The following is a 20,752-nucleotide window of genomic DNA, read 5'->3' as shown; positions in this document are numbered from 1 at the left end:
ATTGAGATTTTGTTTGTTTTATTGTTCTAATTTTTACTTTAATAAGTAATTAAACACTATGATGATACTGATGACTACTGATGACTACTTATATAATAGACAACAACATTAGTCCACTACAAGACTACTATAATATTAGACTAGATTACTACTACAATTAACAATATCAGGTGAGATGAAACTGCTTGAGATGGACCTGTGCACAATCTGTGTGTCTCTGTGATTTGTCTCTGGACCTCTTCATAGACACAATGCATCATGGCTCATCTCTCAACTGTAGGTCAGAGAACAAACCATAATTAATAATAATAATTAACCATAACACTTTTAGCAATATGGTTGTGTTGCACCCACAGATCAGCATCTTCTCTTTCTTAAAATCTGTTCATCCTGAATGAACAGATGTTTTCACATATTTGCAGTGTAGCAGTAAAATAAATAAGGTAACAATAATCATAGTATCTATAATCATAGTTGTTCGTCAATGGCTGATTAAAAAGTCGCAGAACTTCTTCAGCCAGATTTTTCCCCTCATTATTAACATCAGCTTGTGATAGGTTTGGTCGATTTGAGCAACCTTAAACAACGAGCCTGTGTTACTGTGAGAGGTCATAATACATCCATGGTCTCAGGAGAGCAGGAGAAACTGTCGCATTTCGCTGACGTCAAGAAGTGTTGTCCCACTCTCTCCGTAACATGAAATGTTTTGAGAAATGTTGCTGTTGCTATGTTTTCCAAAATGTTTCAGTATTTAGTGAAATGTTGATGTAAATGTTGACATATTGTTTCCTTAAATGTTTAGTGTCGTGAAATGTTGTGATTTGACAATCAGGGCCAAAAAGCTTTATTTGTAGTTACTCCTAAACGGCAGAGGGCGCTGCAGTTTTTTCAAGTGACACCACACCAGCACAAAGTACTAAAGCGCGCGGAAATCAAACTAATTCCACACCAGAAGAAGAAGAGCGGAAACTGCAAACATAAACATGGAGCACAAGATTAACAATAAAACTGCTACAGAGGCAAATTATATCGATGAAAGTGCCAGTTTCCCTCATGTTACAGCTGTTGCTACAGGGTGGATGCTGGACTTCCTGTTTGTAAGTCTGTGTCGTCGTTTCAAGGAAGGCAAGCTTGATGAATTCAACGAAACGCTTTCGGCTTTCGAGGGTAAGTTACTCACTGCTAACAAAACATTAGCTAGTCACCAACAATTCAGTGTCCTTGTTAACTACTCGAACAACTACCCATCAGTACCACCGAGGAAGGAAAACACTTTAGTTACATGAATATAAAGAGCCACTTTGTTCACGCCTTAGTAAAGTTTCTGGTTCTAAAGTCCTAGTGGCTAACACGATTTTTGTGATTTTATTCCAGCCATTTCTCAGAGTCCATGGCTTAAAGAAGACCTCTATAGTGAGAAAACGATGATATGTGCATTCCTTGCAAGAGTCATGCATGGAAAGCAGTTGGGTAAGTTGTTGCAGTCAGCTGACTTCCTCTTTGTTTCTTTCAACATCTTTACAAGTTGTCTGTCAAAGTTATTTTGAATTGCTGCTTATGAGTGAAAGTTAGCGTTATAGTCAGAACTTCTAGCAACAAGGCGCTGTAAAAATGCATACATATAAAAGTCATTGTGTCAATTTTCTGATGACCTGTTTTGTTACAAAAAGCCAGACAATTTCAAGCAGAATTTGTGGTTTTAAAATATCCGTTCTCTGCATATACACATAATTACAAATGTACATACTCTCACCTCGCCTGTTTTTAGTATGTAATACTCTTGTTTTTCTCCAGATGTCCAGTTTGAGGAGGACGACCATGTGATGCCCCTGATGTCTGCTGCCGAAATATGGTCAAAACTAAAAGACACAGTGGAGGATGAAAGCATGTTCAAAAACATCGAGATTCTTTTGCTTGTCCAGGTAATCCAACAGTAAATAAAGGGTGTGTGTTATTTTTCTACTGTACTCTGACAAACTGGATTATAACACCAGCAAGATCTGGTTTGAGAATATCCAGACATGGTTCTTAATGTGTCCTGGTGTTATTGAATGATTTAAATGTAATTCTGGTGAAAGCTACAGTCCACTGGCTATAATGGATAGCTATCAACAGTTGAGGGAATAAGCATGGTTAAAGTCCTGCTATTACTCAGAGATGCTTTGTCCTCATTCTGAGTGTTAAGTGTCTTAATGCATTTGTCCTGTTCCTAGACTGTAGCTGTGTGTCTGGAGAAAGGCAAAAGATCTTCTGCCTCCTCTGCCCTTCAAGTGGCTGGAGAATAACCATGACTTCCCACAGGTCTGTGTCCATTATTGTTTCTTATCAAAAGCACGAAATGAGTATTTGGTGGCCACATTATAAAATTGATTTTAATGCTTTACAACTATCATTTTTTTTCAACAGAACCTGGGAGTCAAGCTGAAAACAATAGTGACACAGAGGGAAACTTACCACCCATTCCTCATGAGCTTCAGCTTTAGCCGCCTGCAGGAGACCATCCAGTCCTACTTGGATGCTTACCTGGAGAAGAATCCCTCTGACTATCTTCTAAAGGTACACAACCTTACCCAGGTCTTTATAGGCCTCTGTCAGAATCACACAAGGTCACACCTTCCACGCTCACCACTGCCTGGAGCTAGAAAATGTAGTATTAAAGGGCTTTTCATTTTAATTTAGTGAACACTACAGAAACCCTATTTAAATAATAAGGTTCTTCAAAAGTAGTCAAAAAGATACGATTGGTTGTAATTGTATGTTAGGTTCATTGGAGTGCAGAAGATTTCTGGTGCAGAAAGGTAAAGCACAAGTTCCTACACTGTTACTTAAAAAAAAATATACAGCTGGTCCTGCAGGACTAATCCTAGTGTAAAATTAAAGATCAAGCTTTGTATGGCTTAAAAATATAAGGACAAGGAAAGAATAATTTTGTCTTTTGTCTTTGTGCAAGACATCAACCAAGTGGATTAGCCCCTCCTCGCTTGCAAACAATGCAGTGTTGTATTTGATGCTTGAAAACTCACCTGATCAGAATTCACACCAACACATCACAAATTAATCTGAACTTATAACAGCTGAGGTGTGAAAAGAACTGCAAGGTTTTTGCTGCTCAGCTGTTTGTGAGGTGGAGATTTTACACATGATTTAACTGGCAAATACATAAGATGTCCAATGTCTTGCTTCAGCTAACAGTAAGGATTAACAAATACATTTTTAGCAGCCAATAAATTTTCTAGATCTTGGGTCCAGACTTGATCAGCTCCAGCTCGTGATCTGAGTAATGGCGCCCTGACCGGCTGAAGGTTCCAATGTGACTTATCAGTCACAGTTAATTGACAATTTGTCATCAAATTAGTTGGAAGGACAAACTGCAAAATTCAGCAGAGCCCTCCTCAGGGTCTAATACTTACTTATTCATGAAGGTTTCAGGAATGATTTACATAGAGGCCACTGACCAAGGTCAAACTTAGAAGGGTATTATAATGACAGGCCTCATTAGTTTTACAGTAGTGCAATACCTCCATCCAAAAATTAATTATTTTTAGAAGATTATGAAAAAGTAACATTATTTATAGAAATATAATTTAGAGTCTATGTGTTTATGTCTACCTCTCCATCTATCAGGCAGCCACTAAGAAGGTCCTGTCATCTCAGAACACTGAGGGTTTGGAGGATGTGGTGACACATGACAACTCTCACTCAGAGACAGCCAACAAACCTGAAGCCAACGAAGCAAAGAAGCATCAAAAGTAGGAAATAACCTTCTACACCTGCTATATTTAATGAAACTTGCGTATGATCCACTTCTGTTCTGTACTGAATAATATACATTTATGTCCTTCCAGTAAAAAGGAGGGTACTGCAGGTTTGAGGTCAGTAGACAAGAGTGTTTAAATGTGCCTTTCCATAAGAAATAGATTTTTTGGCTTTTGCAAAGGTAGAAATTCAGTAAGCTGCTCTAACACTAAATAAAAGGAATTATGGGGGATAGCAGATAATCGAGTCACACTTTATTGCACTTCCACAGGAGAAAACGGAAGAAACTACTCTTAACTAAAATTACTGATGTATGGAAACCTGATTCATGCAAGAAGCCCTGTGTCTCTGTCAGAAGACTTTCCCCAAATGGTAAGGGTTTTTTTCCCCCGTGCCTTTGATTTTCTGTCAAAAACAAAGTGTATCTCTCTTTTATCTGGTGTTACAATATTTTCATTCTCTATAACATATTGTAGTATTTATGTATTTCATTCATATTTCTGAGAATGAACAAAAGCTAAAGCAAATGTTAAACCACCCACCATCAGAGATATCTCCGATAACGTCTGAGGAGCCAAAGGACAACAGAAACACCCAAAAAAGAAGAAAACCACCTGAGGTAAGTTGAACCGCACTGCTCATTCAGCACTGTCCAGTTAATCCCAAATCATGTAATTCTAAGCAAGCATCACTCAAACGCTGCCATTTGTTTGGGGAAAATTACTGAAATTCCCAAAACTATGTTTTACTTTGTTTAGAAATGGACACCACAACTGGACAAATACCTCAAGGACGGTGTTAAACGTCACGGCATCGGGAAATGGTCTCTCATATTGATGGATTATGACTTTCAAGGACGCACTGGAACCATGCTCAAAGACCGCTGGAGAGTTTTAGTGAGGGGATATCAAGTCGGCTAAAGACAGAGAAGTCCCTCCCCCCACCCCACCTCACCTCAACTTGTACAATGTAGCAATTTTCCCTGTAAATAAAATAATTTGTTTATCTGTCCCACTTTAATTACTGAAAATGTTCCCTTATGTCAGTGGCATGTTATACTATGCTGCTGCTATTTGCACAAATAAAATGTACCACTAGAGGGCACTCAACACAGAACAGTAAACTGGGCTATTTGCATTGCTTTCTGTGCAAAATCTGTAACCGCCTCTTTAACTTGTTTAAAACATGGGATTACATAGTTCACTCAATTTAATATTTTCAGCTGATTGTGTGATATATTTTACTGCTGCTTTGTTTTAGAAAATAATAATAAGAATGCACTGTTGTGTCCTCTATGATGGGGAAAATTTCATGCTATTTTTTCCCTTTTTTAAATAAATGCATCATTAAGTCACAATGTAACATTTTTTTCTTATTTTAAGTTAAATAGTTTTGTCAAAATTGTAACAAAAATGATTACAACAGTGGCTTATTACAATAAAAATGAACAAAATCAACTGATTGGTGATTAATGTGTACAAGAAAAAGGTGAAATACTGTACTACAGTGTCTTTACACAGTATGCTACAAAATTATACAGAACAATGAAAGGTGCATGGTGATTTGAAAATGCTTTTATATCAATGTGTGGCATCTTTATTCGAGACATACCGGTAATTGCGTTGGACCACCATCAAGTGTTAAGTCTCTTCTTAGTATTGGAAGCCTGCAGTATCCAGGCATCTGATGTGAATGATCTGATGAGAGGGAGCTTGGCTGTGAAATGTTTTTGCGGACATCAGATCAGAGTGCCGTTCTGGTTCCGGTGCTTGGTTTGGATCAGATGAAGACGAAGCTGTGCTGTGGTGGACAGTCGCACTGCTGTGTTCTCTGGATCTTCTTCCACGTCCCACGGCACTGAGGGTTCCCCACCGCCTGCCAGTGGAGCAAAGCTTCTCTGCAACACAACACCAGACATTCACAGTTTTCACTTCACAATCTGCACACATTGTGTGACAATATTTTACTGATTTGGCACCTTTTTAAGAGCACAAGTGTAGTTGTAGGTGGTGGGAACTTATCCTGCTCAGATTCATCTTCAGAGTCACATATTTTCTACATGTATTCAAAAAAACCTCTTGAGTAAAGGTTCATAACTTCATACTTGTCTGACTCCTGGCCGTCTCCTTGGCAGCTGCCGCTATTGTTTCGCATGGCAGGAGGTTCACACGCCACACACACTTTAAAGCCTTCTGTTATGTAGCGCATCCAGTGTGTGTGTGGCCGGTTCTCCACAGTACAGTGGGGCGTCCGGGACTCCAGTGAAAATTCCATGCAGAACCTGAGGGGAGCAGGGGCAGGGTCATTTGAGGGGGTCACACAGTCATTCCTTTGATATTAGGAGGATGAGGATGGAGGACTAAAGTAAACACTTGATTCGGCGTAACATGGACACACATTTTATGGAATGAAATAACAATTCAGCCTATACTCTGAGCTGCTCACAATGCCTCACCTTCTGTCATCCAAACCTTTTGTGCATGTGCTTTTCATGCGATAGTCCTCATAAAAGTCTGAGTATTTAATATCAAAGGGTTTTGGGCAGTCCCTCAGCACTGCCATATTTAATAGTCTGTGGACAGATGGACAGGTGAGCAAACACCTACTGCTGGCTGCTGCAGATGGAGAAAAAGTTGGCCTGTTATCTTTTTTTTTTTTTTTTCAAAATGGTTACTGTTACACAGCATTAACACTAAAATGTGATTAACCTCTGGCAGCATTAGTGAACTTTTCAACTCTTGAATTTAGAGATACCTGAGGTCATGTGCGGTTTCACAGTACTTAGGGAGCCTTTGTGGGAGCATGATATGAAACCTACCCAGGGGCTAGGGGGTTTCCATAGCTGTCATGCTTGGGCCTTCCCTTGCCAAACTCCATGCTGGTGATGAATGCAGGGCCTGAGGAGAAACAAATTCAGTGTTTCAATTTAGCTCAAGTTTAGCCTTTGAAGAGGACTTTTACAAATGAAAAATGCATATAAAATCAAATAAAAACAACAAACTGCAACTGTGGATGTAGTAAATCTTTGGAATGTCTGTGTGTATTTGTACACCTGAGTTGAGTCCACAGTGGTTGCCCTGGTGGTCTCTGTACTCCCTGCATCCGGCTCGTTGCTCCAGGCTGGGACAGGGCTCTCCGCCGTTGCTGGGCTGCCTCTCTATGTGCCGGACGCGGACCCGCACAGAGGGCTGGCAGGGTTTGGCACAGCCGCTCCAAAAACTCCAGTCTCCCACAGCGCAGTCCTGAGCTAGGTGTTACCACCCGTATTTTGGGGAGAGGGGGGCATTATTACAGGATATCCTCTGTAGTGGCAAACAATCAAACAGCTGTGAAAGTCAGAGATGTTGGGCCTAACATTAACTGACTCCTTCAGATTAAAGTGGGCACAGAGGTGATTGTTGCCCAACAGTAAAAGCTTGCAGCAGTCTTGCAGGCTGCATAATTCTAATTTTCCTGTGTAACACTGTAACTGAGCTAAGTATCCAGGAAATAACTTTAGATCGACGAAGCATTGATTGTGGCTTGTAGAATTAGTGTTTCCTGCTCTAATACAAGTGGTTTGAGAGCATGCCAAGTGAGCAACCCATTCAATCACCAAATCCTGTGATTTTTCTTTTCAGTTACTCGCTCTCTTTCTCTTGATCATCAAGCTTTGATATATTAAGCATGCAGATTTACTTACTACCGACCTATAACACATATTAGGTACGCTCGGCTTGTTTGACCGGAACTGTAATTGCTTCAACTGATTGACAGAATCACATTCTTGAAATATTTGGACTAATTCTGTTATGTGGGCCAGTCCACTGAAATGAGGTTAGACACAAAGCTGCCTGGGTTATTTGGTGTGCTGATTGTTTTTGTGATGCAGCAACCATTGCATTAGGATCACTACACAAGTTAGAGGACAGAGAACACAGAACAGCCATGAAGATAAATATGCACAAATAATCTCACATGTATAGAAAACTTTGGAACGTATACACCCTGCCTTCTGTCTGATAAAAACATTCAGAGGATAATCTATCTTTAGCCAGAGTTCAGGTTATCTCACACTGGTGTCATAAAGTTAAGGCGTGTGCAAAAAAAAAAAAAAAAAAAAAAAAAAAAAAAAACACAGTATCTCCTCTTGTGATTCATTCACACCCACAGCGGCCCCTTCATTCATCCCCTCACCTGGGCACTCTGTGAAGTAGTCAAAGCAGCAGTCCTTGGTCCTGATGCAGCCCATGTCGCAGTAGCACGTCCCATACACCCGGTCCATCCTCCAGTCAGTGGTCAAACAGCTCAAGTCTCTGCTCCGGCAGCATTTGCCCGCACAGCCACCAGACGCCAAGTGGTTCCTTCCCAGTGTAGAAACCATCAGCAACAAACAGGCAAACTCCACAGAGGATCCCATCATGATGGCGGCGGGGGTGGGGGGGCGACCCCTGACTCAAAACACTAGCTTCCTGGTTTCAACCACACTGCTCTCCTCTTCTAAATATGTTTATTCTCACTCTGGTTCCTACACTACCCCTGTCATGCTCATGACTGTGAGAGCGAGAGGTTGGAATACCAGCCCAGCCCAACTCAGCCAAGACTGTGCTGTGCCACAGGAACCCTTGTGACCTGGAATTCCTGTGTCGGTCTCCTGTGTCCAGCCCCTCTTGTTTCTCCTCCAGAAACAGGTCTGCAGAGCAACCTACAGAACAGAACACCCCATTCCAGCTCTGATCAGAGTCCAGTGTCTCTCATGTTGTGTGTGTATATGAGTGTGTGCGTCCTCTCCCTCAGAGCTCCCTCTCCCTGTTCCCAGCTGAACACCTCCCTCTCAGTCGATCACACACACGGGAGGAGACAATGAGGGCAAGGGAGGGGTAAAAGCTGGTGGGTTTGGTGAGTGTTTTCCCTCCTGCTCCTGTCCTCTCCCTTTTCCTTACCTCTTTCTCACCTGTCGCATTCTTGTTTACCTTTTTCTTTCTTACCATGTCCGCGTAGAGTTGCCGTGACCCCGGCATCGGCCTTGCCCAGCCGCTCTCGGCCACACCAGACCTCCAGTCCCAAAAAGAAAGGGAGGAATGTGAGCAGCTGGCAGGTCTCCAGTCAATTGTGCCAGGGGGCCCGCTGAGCGTTGTAAAGCCACCCTTTGGTTCTCACCTCTCTCCCTTCTTCTCTTTCTCTTTCAGGTTACTGTAATCCAGCAGAGATCGCAACACTTCAGGCATGAATTTAGCTGCTATACAGTATATTTTTTCAAATATGAATTTATCAAATATTTTCCTAGTTTAAAGGAAAAGTTCAACATTTCGGGGAATACACCTATTTGCTATTTTTGCACATAGTTGGATGAGAATATCAATACCACTCTTAAATAGAACCTGCACTCTGGCACTGTTTTCACCTCCATGCTACACTCCTGCACCACTTTAACACCGAGCCTTACTCACAGTTCATCTACTAGAAGCAAAATATGAATAAATTTGTGCCAAAACTTTTTATCCAAAATTCAACCAGCTCTGCTTTCACCCAGTGTTTGTTGGACACATCGCTTTGGCCAAATTTATTATAGATTATTTCAGTCTGTGTTCAGGAGCTGGATGGCTTGTACCACTGTTTGTGGTGTTGTGTCGCTTTGCGGCGCAGACACGAGTCTTTGCATACTAATTGTTCTTGCTTAACATCACTCGCCCTAAATCCCCAATGACTTACAAACAAAGGATGATGATTTCAGCCAGCTCTTCACCTTCTGCTCCAAACATTTGACTTTTGTTTGGCCCACCTGCTCTCAGCTGTCACTCCTTCACTCTGAACTGCTGCTGCCAGGTGCGCGCGCAGCCGCAGTAAGTGGCTTTTAGTTTAAAGGAGCGCTTGATTTGATATGCAGCGGAGTTTTCTGTGAGCGGAGTCCGCATTTTTATTTCGCAAATGATCGTGTTTATTTAACTGTGGGAAGCCGAAATTGCGATCAATATTCGATTAATTGTGCTTTCCCAGCTCAAAGGTGACAGAATCGACCTTATAACACCTCTGAAACTATTTGTGTCTTGTTTGGTATAAAAACAGTTGCAAATTGCTGCCTCACAATCTCATGGTGACAACAAACCTCAGGATGTCACTTCACCCAGCCAGGAAATAGTCTGGCACATACTTAATTTCATTAGGATGGGCCTAGTCTCTGACACTTGATTGATTGAAATCAATTGATTGATTGAAATTACGACTTGCCAAAGGGAGTGAGTAGTTTGGTCAAGATTTAACATACAAAGGCTGATAGCATCACATGTTACTTTTTTAAAACTCTTAATTGCCTGTGGTGCAAAAAGAAATGGTCCAGATCACTGCAAAACCTAATGTTCAGATGAAAGCTTTCCAGTAACTGATGAATAGTCATGCATAAGAATTACAGGAAAAATTAGACACATAATTTTGCAAGGCACTGGCAAAAAGCATTTTTCACTGTAATGTGTTTGCTCAAGGAGCCTGAATGTCTGAAGATGCTGTGAACTCCAAAGAGGGTCAGCTTTTATTTGAGCAGTTCCTCCTCCATCTCATGGGAAACAAATGAGGCCTCTGCAGGGAGCAATATTGCAGAATGAGGCCTCCCTATGTCTACTGCTATAGGAGGAACAGATATTTGTAATAATCTGGATACTTCTGCCTCCACTGTCTCGAAAAACAAGCTGGCGGAGAGCAGAGGGGGGTCTCTTTGGGTCCTTTGATTATTCTTCTTGCAATGGAGCAGGTCGGTCAAGCGACAGTAATAGCCTTCATCTTCACCAGCAGCGGCATCACTGAGGAGCATGTGTCTGAATCAGTGTATATTAAAGTTTGAGGAGGTTGAACCCAGACTGACCTGAGGAGTAAAGCCACTGCACTGTGCTTTAGTAATGTTCATCAACAAATATTCAATATGACATATATTTAAATGATAAATAATCCTGCCTATGAAATATTATTTTACCACATACTGTCCCTTAAAAAATTAAACATAACCCAGATGTCTGAGTCCCAAGTGGTGGATATCTCATTTTGTAAGTCTAAGTCTAGTAATATTTTGTGTAAAACAAAGGGGATGCCCCTGAAATGTCACTCAGGCTAACACACACACATTTAGTGCATTTTCAGTGCTGATTTGATCTGTCCACTGATGCGAGACGTACAGCTGCATCAGTTTGCTATGGCTTCAGCACGTTGGAAGTGCACATCAAAGCATGTGTGTTTTACATCTGACAGGCCCCCAACCCTGGACCTCCTGCCCTCACCGCGCACTTGTCAAAGACAATCAGCCTTCCTGCAGAAACACACCCTGCTCAGAGTTTTCTTAGCGTGCGTGAGCAGAGAGGAAAGGGGATTAAGCCAATGTTAAAGTCTTAAGACAGTGTTTATGGTCTTCAAACTCTGTCACAAGCTGCCATGTCAAAGACTGAATTCATGACAATCACATGCACACACGCTGACACTACTTAGTTTATTTGACAAACACAAGAGCAGAGATAACAGGATATGCAAAGAGAGAATGATTGGATTTAGTCAGGAATGAGAGCATACGTGCCTCTGCCCCTTATGCTGGTTGTTAAGGAGACAGGCAGGGTGAATCCTAGCTGCATCTCACCTATATGGGGAATGCAAACTGCGGCTGTCCCCATGGTAACACCTGACCTGGGTTGCTATAGTTTCAAAACCTCTGTTGACAAATGCTCGAATCCGTCTTTTCATCTCGCCATGTGTTGTAAAGGTACGCTGATGATGTCACCTCTGACCAGGACAACGCCCTCTCTGTATCACCTACACACACAGGCATTTCTGCCTCGTGGGGATTTACACAGAATAGTGTCTTGAAAAACCTGAATGCACAGTAAGCCTCTATAGTGTGACGTTAACTAATGGCAATGCAAATATATGGTACGTGGTTGAGTCCACTTTAACTCTCAGTAATAAAATCTGCTCAAAATCCCCATCAAGAAAGCATAAAATCCTAAATGAGACATCAGCACAAAATAACAGAACCCTGAAAATATTTAACCTTAACCAAATATTTTCTTAAAGAGTGAGTCAGACTAATTAAGCTTATTTGTTTCCTCCTGATGAGAACACTCAGTTTCTGTCTCATGAATGGAAGCCTTTGTCCACTACCCTTTTAATTTATAGCTCAGCTGTCTCCAACTTCCTCCCTCCACGTGTACATTTGTACACTTGGGACATGTGTGTGTGTGTGTGTGTGTGTGTGTGTGTGTGTCTGTGCGGGAGTGTTCATACATTATCTGTTTATCAGTAAATGAGTTTCAGTACAGTTCCGTTCAGTCTGAGAGTCTTTTATCTTATTTCTTGTGAACGATGTACCCAGCTAGGACAAGCACAGTGAGTTGAGAAGGTGGATGTTTGACTTGGCCTGTGTTGTGAAATCACAGTAGTCGGGGGGTGGGGGTGGGGGGGTCAAGCTGGAAAAAAAAGTACGTTTGGCTTAACAGGTGAGCCCAGGTGAAAAATACAGAGATTTTCCTTAAAGAAAAACAGAACTAAAAACATCTATGTGGCAGTGGACTTACATCGCGGCTCTGAATGAGTCGCTTGCTCCTCACATCACACTTACATGAGTGTCTATTATGATGAGCCATCTAGTACATCCCACTAATGATGCTACATTCATTACAGGTCATTACTGTTTGATAGTTTATGGATGATAAGACTCTTCTCTGGGACCATGGCAGCAGAGAGGAGTGATGATACTCTGGTGATAGCTTTGCAAGCTGGCTGGCCTTGGAGCAGTGCCAATGTAATGACAACAAAGACAGTGATATTGATGAAAGTTTCTCTCTCGCCCGAACCTGACATCATCACTGATAATTGTCCCCTCATCAGTCACCTATCTTGGCATATAGTTCCATATGTATGTAAATCAATGCGGGCATTAGAAGCAGTGGTGGGCAGATGAGGCAAGATATGTGGGAGGGGAGTGGGACTGACCCCTGCCTCTGAGAGAGATGAAACTTCAAGTAATGATAATGACTGAGGGAGAGGGTACATCTATCATGGTGGATTTCATAAATCAGGTTGTGAAATGTCAGGGAGCAGTGGAAAGGTTAAGCCCCTAGACTTGTGAGTATGTATGTGTGTGTGTTGCTCTGCCAAGGGCAAAGTGTATAAATATCATAAAACGAAAAAGCTATACATCAAGGACTGGCACTGAAAATCATTTAGGAGAATTTCTCAGTCATGCTTTGACTTGTGTGTTGTTGGCAAACATGTCAAATTGCACTCATAGCTGGAAATAACAGACAGTTTTGAGGTTAGGAATTTAGAATAGTGGAAAAAAAACTCTACACCTGGCAGCTGTAAAACTTGTATGCAAACACTGTTACATGATAAAAAATAATCTTGGTTTTTTATTATCATGAGTTTCTAGACAAAGAGCAGAAGAAACAAGTGGATTTTTGCGGCACAGTAAGCTCTGTTGCCATAGATCTGACATAGTTTTGGGCTCTTCTCTGTTTATATGATGGCAAAGACAAAGATTTGACCTCTGAGTGCCCCAGTTGAATACACAGACACACAGATTGTTGTTGCTTGTTTGCTCTATCATTTGTTTTTGATCACTGTGTAACTATCTTTAGATCTTTTAACAAGCTTTTTTAGAGCCTCGACTGGTTTCACAACAGAGGAGGCAGAATGTATCAGTTGGAGAGTTATGGCTTTGATAAAGAAAGAATTTTTATTGGCTTTTATGTTAATTTCCCTGCAAATATGGGAATCTGATTCTTTGGATATGTTTTGAAACATCACCTGATAAACAATAGCAATGCTATGTCAATCAGTGTTAAAAGAATAGTTTTGAAAAGATTAATACCACTCCCATATCTGTCTGATACATAAAGGACTACAACTCACAGCCGGTCGACCTAGCTTTAGATAAACAGCTAGCTTGGCTTTGTCAGTGTGAAAAAATCCACATACCAGCAACAAAATCCAGTAACTCTAATACTCACTAAGGATTAGTGTAAAACAAAAGCGATATAATGTGTTTATTAGTTAGCTGTAACAGTGCTAGTGGGCACAGCCAAGCAAGCTACGCATCCCCCCTGTTTTCAGTGTTTGTGCTAAGCTAAGCCAACTAGCAGCTGATGATATGCAGATGTACTTTCGACTGAAGCAAAGCAATGCTCACGGTCTTCAGTCTACTGATATATCGCCAATTCTCTGCAGTCTCTGTCCTCAAATCTCAGTTTACATGCCAGACATCTTGGTGTTATCTCTGACTCAGCATTTAAATTTGACAAACAGATTCTGTCATCAGGAGTAGCCTTTTCCACATAAGGTCAATAGCAAAAATAAAACTTTTTCTTACTTTTATAGACCTGGAGACAGACTTACATGTTTTATTACCTCACATCTCGACTACTGTAACTTCCTTTATGTAGGAGTCAGTCAGTGTTTCCTGTCTTGTCTGCAGGTGTTTCAAAATGCAGCAGTGAGACGATAAAATATAATACTGATTCTTTATCTCAGACCATCAGCTGGCTCTTTTCCTCTCATACTGACCCAAACATATTTAGGGCATTTTTGATTTCAAGTGTTGGCAAAGTTATAATTTGGCAGACAGGCTACATTCCCTGATCCCTGCTGATGGAGTCAACTGGCACAATATCAAGTCAGGTGAAACAGTAACACAATCTGGCTATTCTTCACCATCGCACTGGTTAAGCAAATACTCTTCCTTCTCCTGCTGCCTTTTATAGAAAATCCTACATTTATAACGCAAGAGAAGTGGATGTTGATAGTGAAAATCACATGTACCTTGGAGGAATGATGAAATAAGTTTGCATTTTGCATCACTAGCTCAATATTCTGTTGAAATCGGCTGATTAAAACAAGTACTATACTCTCTCCCGGTTAACAGTTCTGTGGCCTTACAGTGAAACGATAAACCACTTGTTGGCAGGCCCCAGTACAGCTCTTATTAAAGACCTCATTGTTGACTGTTTGTTCCAGGTCATTTTGTTTCAGTACACTTGAAAAGGACAGTAAAAACCCTGCAAGAAGAGGGAGACCCGGCCTCCGTTTGAGCGTGAATACAGCCCCTTCACTTAGCATGAATAAGGGGACGGCTCTGTGTTTCTAGGTCACTGTGTGTCCCTGAAATGCACACCTCACAATTCACAGAGAGGGGAGGGAGGGATGCAAACACTGCCTGAAGTTTGACAACATCACATGTGTATTTAATAGGGAGCTCAGTGATACACTCCCTGAAATTAAACACAGTTGACAGCTCAGATTCAAAGTGGCACAGTGGCCAAAATCCAAAAATGATCTTGTGTGAATCCTGATGACTGTTTCTACTCTTTGTTGACTATCCTCAGTCTTTCCTATCTCCACTTTGTGTAATCAATTAGAAATGTCAGAAAAAATAATGAAACAAAAACCTTGATCTTTCACTTGAAAGCCTTTCAGATTATCAAGAAGCCTTGATGTGTCATTTTGAGGCCCATCAGCCCCCACTCTGAACGACCTCACTAACACACTGCAGGATACTATCATCCTTCAAATGACACTGATGTGGCCATCTTGGCTCTGTTTCTCCATGCCATACTGATTAGGACTGTGTAAAGCTGTGGATGACTGTGGTGGGAAGATAACACACAGCAGAGATAGGTGAAACAGCTGAAACAACTTCATTTTGGACATAATGAATTATCCTTTTTCTGTCTTTAATCTACTTTAAGGACTTGAAAATATTGGAGCAGCATAAAGGTCAAAGTTTGGAGGGGTGCAAGATTCTATCTTATCCTTTCAAATAAACAAACTTTTAACACTTAAGTCACACATAATGATTATTTTTGTGTAGTTTTCTTAATTTTTTTAAAGTGAAAATCTCATCCTCTCTTTCCCCTGGTGTTTGTGCAGTATTCCAGTTGGAGGATCCACTGCCTCAGGGAATGTCTGTGGCTGTGCTTGCTGCAGCTGTGGCATCTAGCTTCATACTTTGTGCCAATTATGATCTGTAATACACACTCACATGGCAGCAGGTGAATTTTTGCTCATTTGAGGTTTGTTTTATATCTGCAGTTATCTGCATGAATGACAGCTTAACTCATATACTGTAATCACGAATCTGACCTTTAGTCAGCTTAAGTTATTCAGGCTGTGGTTACAGGGATACGGTTCCCTTTTGTGCACAGTGAGTGTTTTTGGAGTTTCTGTTGTTTTAGAGAAGGGACAAGTTAAAAGAGTCAATGTAAGTCACTATCCAAATGATCAGAAATTGTAAAAAGAGCATAAATGATGACCCCAGCTCCTACATCTTCAGATAGTAGTGAATAATGAAGTCATCATTTCTCACTACACAAAAAGACAATTGCTCTGACTGGTGTCTTTGTCAAATACAATGAACAAGACTATTCAGAGACATGAGCTGCCCTCTATACAGCGGCAAAACAATGTGTTATGTGGGAAAGTACCACATTCTGGGATCTGGGGGCACAGTTTTGTGTCTGTTTTGTAGATATGGAATGCAGATAATATTTCACTGCAGTTCGTTTTCGCATTCTGATTACTGTACTGGTCGATATGTAGCGCATGTGCCAGAGAGAGGGCGAAGCTCCATTCAGTGGCCTGTATTCACTACAAAAATATGACTCACAAAATAGAAAAAGTTCTCGAGATATGAAAAATAAATTTGTTTAATTTCAGGAAGACGTTTTACAAGGCACAATAATAGTTTAACTAAACTATTTGATATGTACATAGATGTTCCACTTGCTGAACAAAGCCTGATTAGTATATAACGGCAATGTTTGAAACACTGTTGTAATGAGATCCAAGCCGGACAGCATCTGCAACATATTGATGATACAGCAAAAAAATATGGCAGTAATACATAACAGCCATTGCAAGCCATTAAAAAGGTAAAATAAATATGCAGATGTGCTATAATAGAAAATGTGTACTTTATTCAATATTCATCATTAGCATTTATTGTTGAGCAAATGCTGCAAGTTACCACAGTAAATTCTACATGTGGTCACTAAGAGAGAAGCTGCAGGTCAGGAATCCCAAAATGTGAAGACCAGCCATGTTAAGCAGCAAACTAATATCACTGAGGATAAACAAGCAGTCAGAACAAGCCACTGAAATGAACTTGGTGCCCTAAATGTTTTATTCCGTTCAGATGTCATTGGCACAGACTCGAAAGTTTTAATCCTCGACCAGTGTGACTGGGAAGAAGGTGATTGTCAGGATGGAGGTTTTTTAGGTTTCCGCATTTTCTTGAGCCTTTCTTGCCTCACTGTCTCGGCCTCCAAAGAGGACAGCTCAGATATCCTGTGGATAAAAGAGCGAGAGGCTCCGACCACTGGGTCTGGATAGGACTGGCCTGTATGGCAAGAGGCAAGGAAAAGAAAGAGAAAGGAACAGTCAGGGAAGAAAGCATGGAAGAGAGAGAGGATAACAGATGCCAGGATGAGATCTCTAATAAAATATAATATATAATACATTTTCACAATGGTGGTTAGCTCTGTTTGCACAATGCACAAACCATCTCTATGTATCGATTAAATAAGGAATATCAATCAGTGATAAAGTCTTGGATACTTTGTTCCGCCTCATCACAGTGTGCTTCATGTGCTTTCAGTGTAATAGAGTAAATCTGAAAGGAAATGTAGCACCAGTGAGGTGGTTAAAATAAAAGAGAAAGTGCTTCAAATACTAATACTGTTAGGACACTCCCTTTCTCCGTGTGACCCCTCGTCCCACTTTGTTATTGAACCACAACCAACAAGGTATCCTGAACAGACAATAATGAGGCCCGGGGATCTCTGCTTTTTGTTTGAAGAAGGAAAATCCATTAAAATGACATGTTTGCTGCCAGTAAATCAATGTCATTAACACCTGTACAGGTTGAAGGTTGGACTCTCCTTTTTCACTTGCAACACAGACAGGGTATTCTGACCTGACATGTTAAGACCATAACAAATACCTGAGTATGGAAAAACCATATACTTAAGTCTCACGGTCAAAGCGATGGATTAACTCACTCTTCTGATTGTCTTTAACAGTCAGTAGGTTGTAGGTTGGATAATTCACCTTAGGCCTGCAGAACAGGAGGACAACAGAAGATTCATAAGTCTGAGAAAATAATTGAGACAACTATTGATTGGTTTGGTCTGATTTAGTTGATAAGGCCAAAAGTACCTGCTGAGCTTGCAGTTTTCAACTGAGAAGGTGTTTCTGCCATTGAGGACTAAAGCGGAGGGAAAGAGGATGGCTGGACTTGTGTTCAGTTCATATCTCTCAGGGTAGCTGGAAGACGGAATTGAGGACATATTACAAAAATATGAAACAAAGTGCTGCACATATGGCTGCTGGGATAAATCCTTTGTATTTAATGCGTTTCAGCTTGGGTCTTAGTCCAATTTTATTTATATTTAGGCTTAACAAGACGCACCCACTTCATGTGAGAACACAAGGATAGGTACGTTCAGCAATATTTTATTAACTAGGTTGTGTACTATGTGAAAGCAAAGGCAGCTTTTTGTCAAGTGTCATCAAACTGAACAGTTCCCACAAATGTGTGACTAATAGTGATAAAAAATTGTGATCTCATGAGTTTGCCAAAAAAACTTAGCTTTAATCATGCACCCAATGTCACCGGAATATTAAATCACAAAAGCAATCAGCTTGAAATCCTCTGTTTGTGACAGACAAATTATGCGTGTCAAAACGTTAATTGCGTCTGTCTGCTGTTTTCTTTGTTCATATTCTTGTAATTTGTCATAAATGGAACAGTGGCTCAGTATAATTGGTGTAATCTGCGCAGCTGTCTCCAGAAATATGCAATGAAGAGTACAGCTACAACTAGGGGACTGAGTGACATTAATCTACTGGTTACCCCAGGGTGAAGGGCCGCCCTGCATGGCTGTGGGAAAGCTCCTTGGAGAGGCTGAAGGGATGCAGGTTGCCAGGTCTGTGCACATGGTAGTCTCTTGGCAGTGGAGGAATCACAGTTCTGGTCCTCTCTAAACTTGCACCTAAAAATAAGCACATTTATCCGTTCAGAGGACAATCATTTTCAAAAGGGATATTTAAATAGATATTGAAACAAAAAGAAATCAAGCAAATGTTTTGCTTTCATAAATACTGTTCTGACTGTAAGTTGTAATATCCAGAAGTTGCTCTTAGTATCTAATGTTACACTTGTGGTCAATGAAATAGGACCTGTGCTCATCATATATGATTACAACTCCACCTACTGGCTGTCAGGCTACAATCCACAAGCCTGCAACTCAATGCTATCTACTTTAAAAACCAATTCAGTTTTAGGTCAAAATTGATGAGTATATTTCTGAGTGAGAAAATATGAAGAATCCTCCAAATGTTCTCTCAGCTGTAACAATGAAGGAGCAACTCCTATTCTGCAATTCTTACATCTTTTATCAAAGAGAAAGTGCCTCCCACTGATGTCCTTCTCTGAGGCTTTATTCTCCAATTCCAGCTTGTCATCTTTGGCCAAGGTAGGTGACCTACACATGGATTGAAAAAAAGAGAAATAACTCATCAGCCATACCACCCAGAATACTGACACATAAAGTAAACAGTTTCTGTAGGTTACTATTCTTGGATCTTTTCAAGTGCAATACCATTAGGATATCATAAAAATAACTGAGTATTATGTGTATAATCACTCAACTACTTAATGCCATATCTTTTGCACAGTCTACTGTTGTGAGCAACCCATACTATATCTAGAAGCTAGCTGTAACAGCACTCTGGCACATCAAGCTTGGCCTCAGGAAACAAGCATTCAGGGAAATACAGAACAGGATAGATGGATATTTTTCTCCCAGATAGGGGAGTACTGGTAACGCAAAATCAGAGGCAATGCTGCCCACCAACTACCAAGTGTAGTGATGAAAACATTTACTGAATATAGTACAGCATTATTCTAGCTCTTGATAAAATGTTGACAGCTTACCCTCTGATTATGAAGCTGCTAACCAGGGCTTTCCCATCCCTGGACTCTGCAAGAGATGGACGGTGTTCAGCATTCATTAAACATATCGTTAAGCTAGCAGCATCTGAATGAATTTAGCACACATGTAGAGCACGCTTACTCACTGCTCAAGGGCTGTATAACAGGAAATTTTCTCCTTATATGATTATTTTGCCTGAAAGCTGTCCGTCCTCCTCCTGCTCCCATCCCGAAGTTCCTGTATGTTGGATATCCAGCCGCATCAGGGCCGCGCTGGCTGTAATTCGAGCTCCCCTCTGATATTAAAGCCTTTGCGGTAGGCAGAGATGCGTTGACCTGGAAAGTCATCATGTTGGAGCTGCCACAAAAACATCTATTTTAAACATAACCTCGTTATTAAGCGGAACTGCGGCACCTGGTAGATTTGTTCGAACCAGTCATCCCTGAGCAGCAACGGTAGGCTGCGGCTCCAGGTGGTAAACGCTACCGAGTCACCGCGTAACCATGGAAACAGGGTTCATAAAACAGCGGACTCAGAACCGTTATCTTAGCCGTTACTCCATCCAGGTCATTGTTTATATATCATATATAATATATACCATATTTGTGTTTTGTTATACGTTACGGAACATGAAGCAATTCTTTGGTCAACACAAAATCCTTGTCCCACTTGTTCGTTTGTCAAACAGGCTACAGCTAATAGCTAGTTTTAAGATAACACACATAGTCTATAATTAAACTGAAAACCAGGGGTTTTACTGCATTTAACGGATTATAAAACTAATTTTAACCCAATACAAGATGTCTGCCTACTCTGTCTTATGGGCTACAGTTGAAGGCAACTGGACTTTTGGCTTCAACTCTAGCACTTGAGACTACCATGACCTAGATGACTGAGTACCTACAGACATTTATTCTGAATTTCAGAAATATGCATTACAAATAACACCCTTTCAATTTGTCCTTTTATATATTTACATGCAATGCTGAACCAAAGCTTTATATGCATCTATATGGAAATTTTTATGTTGTTGCACCCCTATGAGTTTTATA

General features: G+C 40.8%; 3 protein-coding genes across 4 annotated transcripts; 1 reads left to right on the top strand and 2 right to left on the bottom strand.

The window, feature by feature from the left end:
• Positions 1-927: 927 nt before the first annotated feature.
• terf1 (telomeric repeat binding factor (NIMA-interacting) 1) lies at positions 928-5,213 on the top strand. The gene is given in 11 exon segments (XM_018673985.2): positions 928-1,167; positions 1,375-1,470; positions 1,795-1,922; positions 2,214-2,267; positions 2,269-2,301; positions 2,407-2,556; positions 3,625-3,749; positions 3,846-3,872; positions 4,028-4,128; positions 4,305-4,375; positions 4,515-5,213. Coding segments are annotated over 11 exon segments (1,131 nt in total). The 5' UTR covers positions 928-983; the 3' UTR covers positions 4,677-5,213.
• A 102-nt stretch (positions 5,214-5,315) lies between these two features.
• Positions 5,316-9,576, bottom strand: LOC108881814 (somatomedin-B and thrombospondin type-1 domain-containing protein). Of its 2 annotated transcripts, none has more exons than XM_051066608.1 (7): positions 9,448-9,576; positions 8,724-8,928; positions 7,933-8,440; positions 6,809-7,003; positions 6,575-6,653; positions 5,861-6,037; positions 5,316-5,653 (listed from the first exon to the last, which is right to left on the bottom strand). In XM_051066608.1, exons 3-7 carry the CDS (start codon positions 8,156-8,158, stop codon positions 5,536-5,538), a joined length of 795 nt encoding a protein of 264 aa, XP_050922565.1. In that variant the 5' UTR covers positions 8,159-8,440; positions 8,724-8,928; positions 9,448-9,576; the 3' UTR covers positions 5,316-5,535. The 2 variants fall into 2 exon arrangements, with proteins under 2 accessions (XP_050922565.1, XP_050922564.1); XM_051066607.1 differs by having other exon boundaries at positions 7,933-8,790; positions 8,896-8,928.
• A 6,817-nt stretch (positions 9,577-16,393) lies between these two features.
• On the bottom strand, positions 16,394-20,741 carry si:ch211-171b20.3 (uncharacterized). The gene is made up of 7 exons (XM_018673990.2): positions 19,846-20,741; positions 19,703-19,748; positions 19,156-19,250; positions 18,620-18,758; positions 17,923-18,030; positions 17,766-17,821; positions 16,394-17,104 (listed from the first exon to the last, which is right to left on the bottom strand). The coding sequence occupies exons 1-7, from the start codon at positions 20,048-20,050 to the stop codon at positions 16,965-16,967; spliced, it is 789 nt and encodes a 262-aa protein (XP_018529506.1). The 5' UTR covers positions 20,051-20,741; the 3' UTR covers positions 16,394-16,964.
• Positions 20,742-20,752: the final 11 nt, after the last annotated feature.

This window comes from Lates calcarifer, linkage group LG24 (assembly GCF_001640805.2).
Source record: "Lates calcarifer isolate ASB-BC8 linkage group LG24, TLL_Latcal_v3, whole genome shotgun sequence".
Taxonomy (NCBI): domain Eukaryota; kingdom Metazoa; phylum Chordata; class Actinopteri; family Centropomidae; genus Lates; species Lates calcarifer.
Note: the sequence above shows the minus strand (reverse complement) of the source record. Positions and strands in the feature narration are given on the sequence as shown.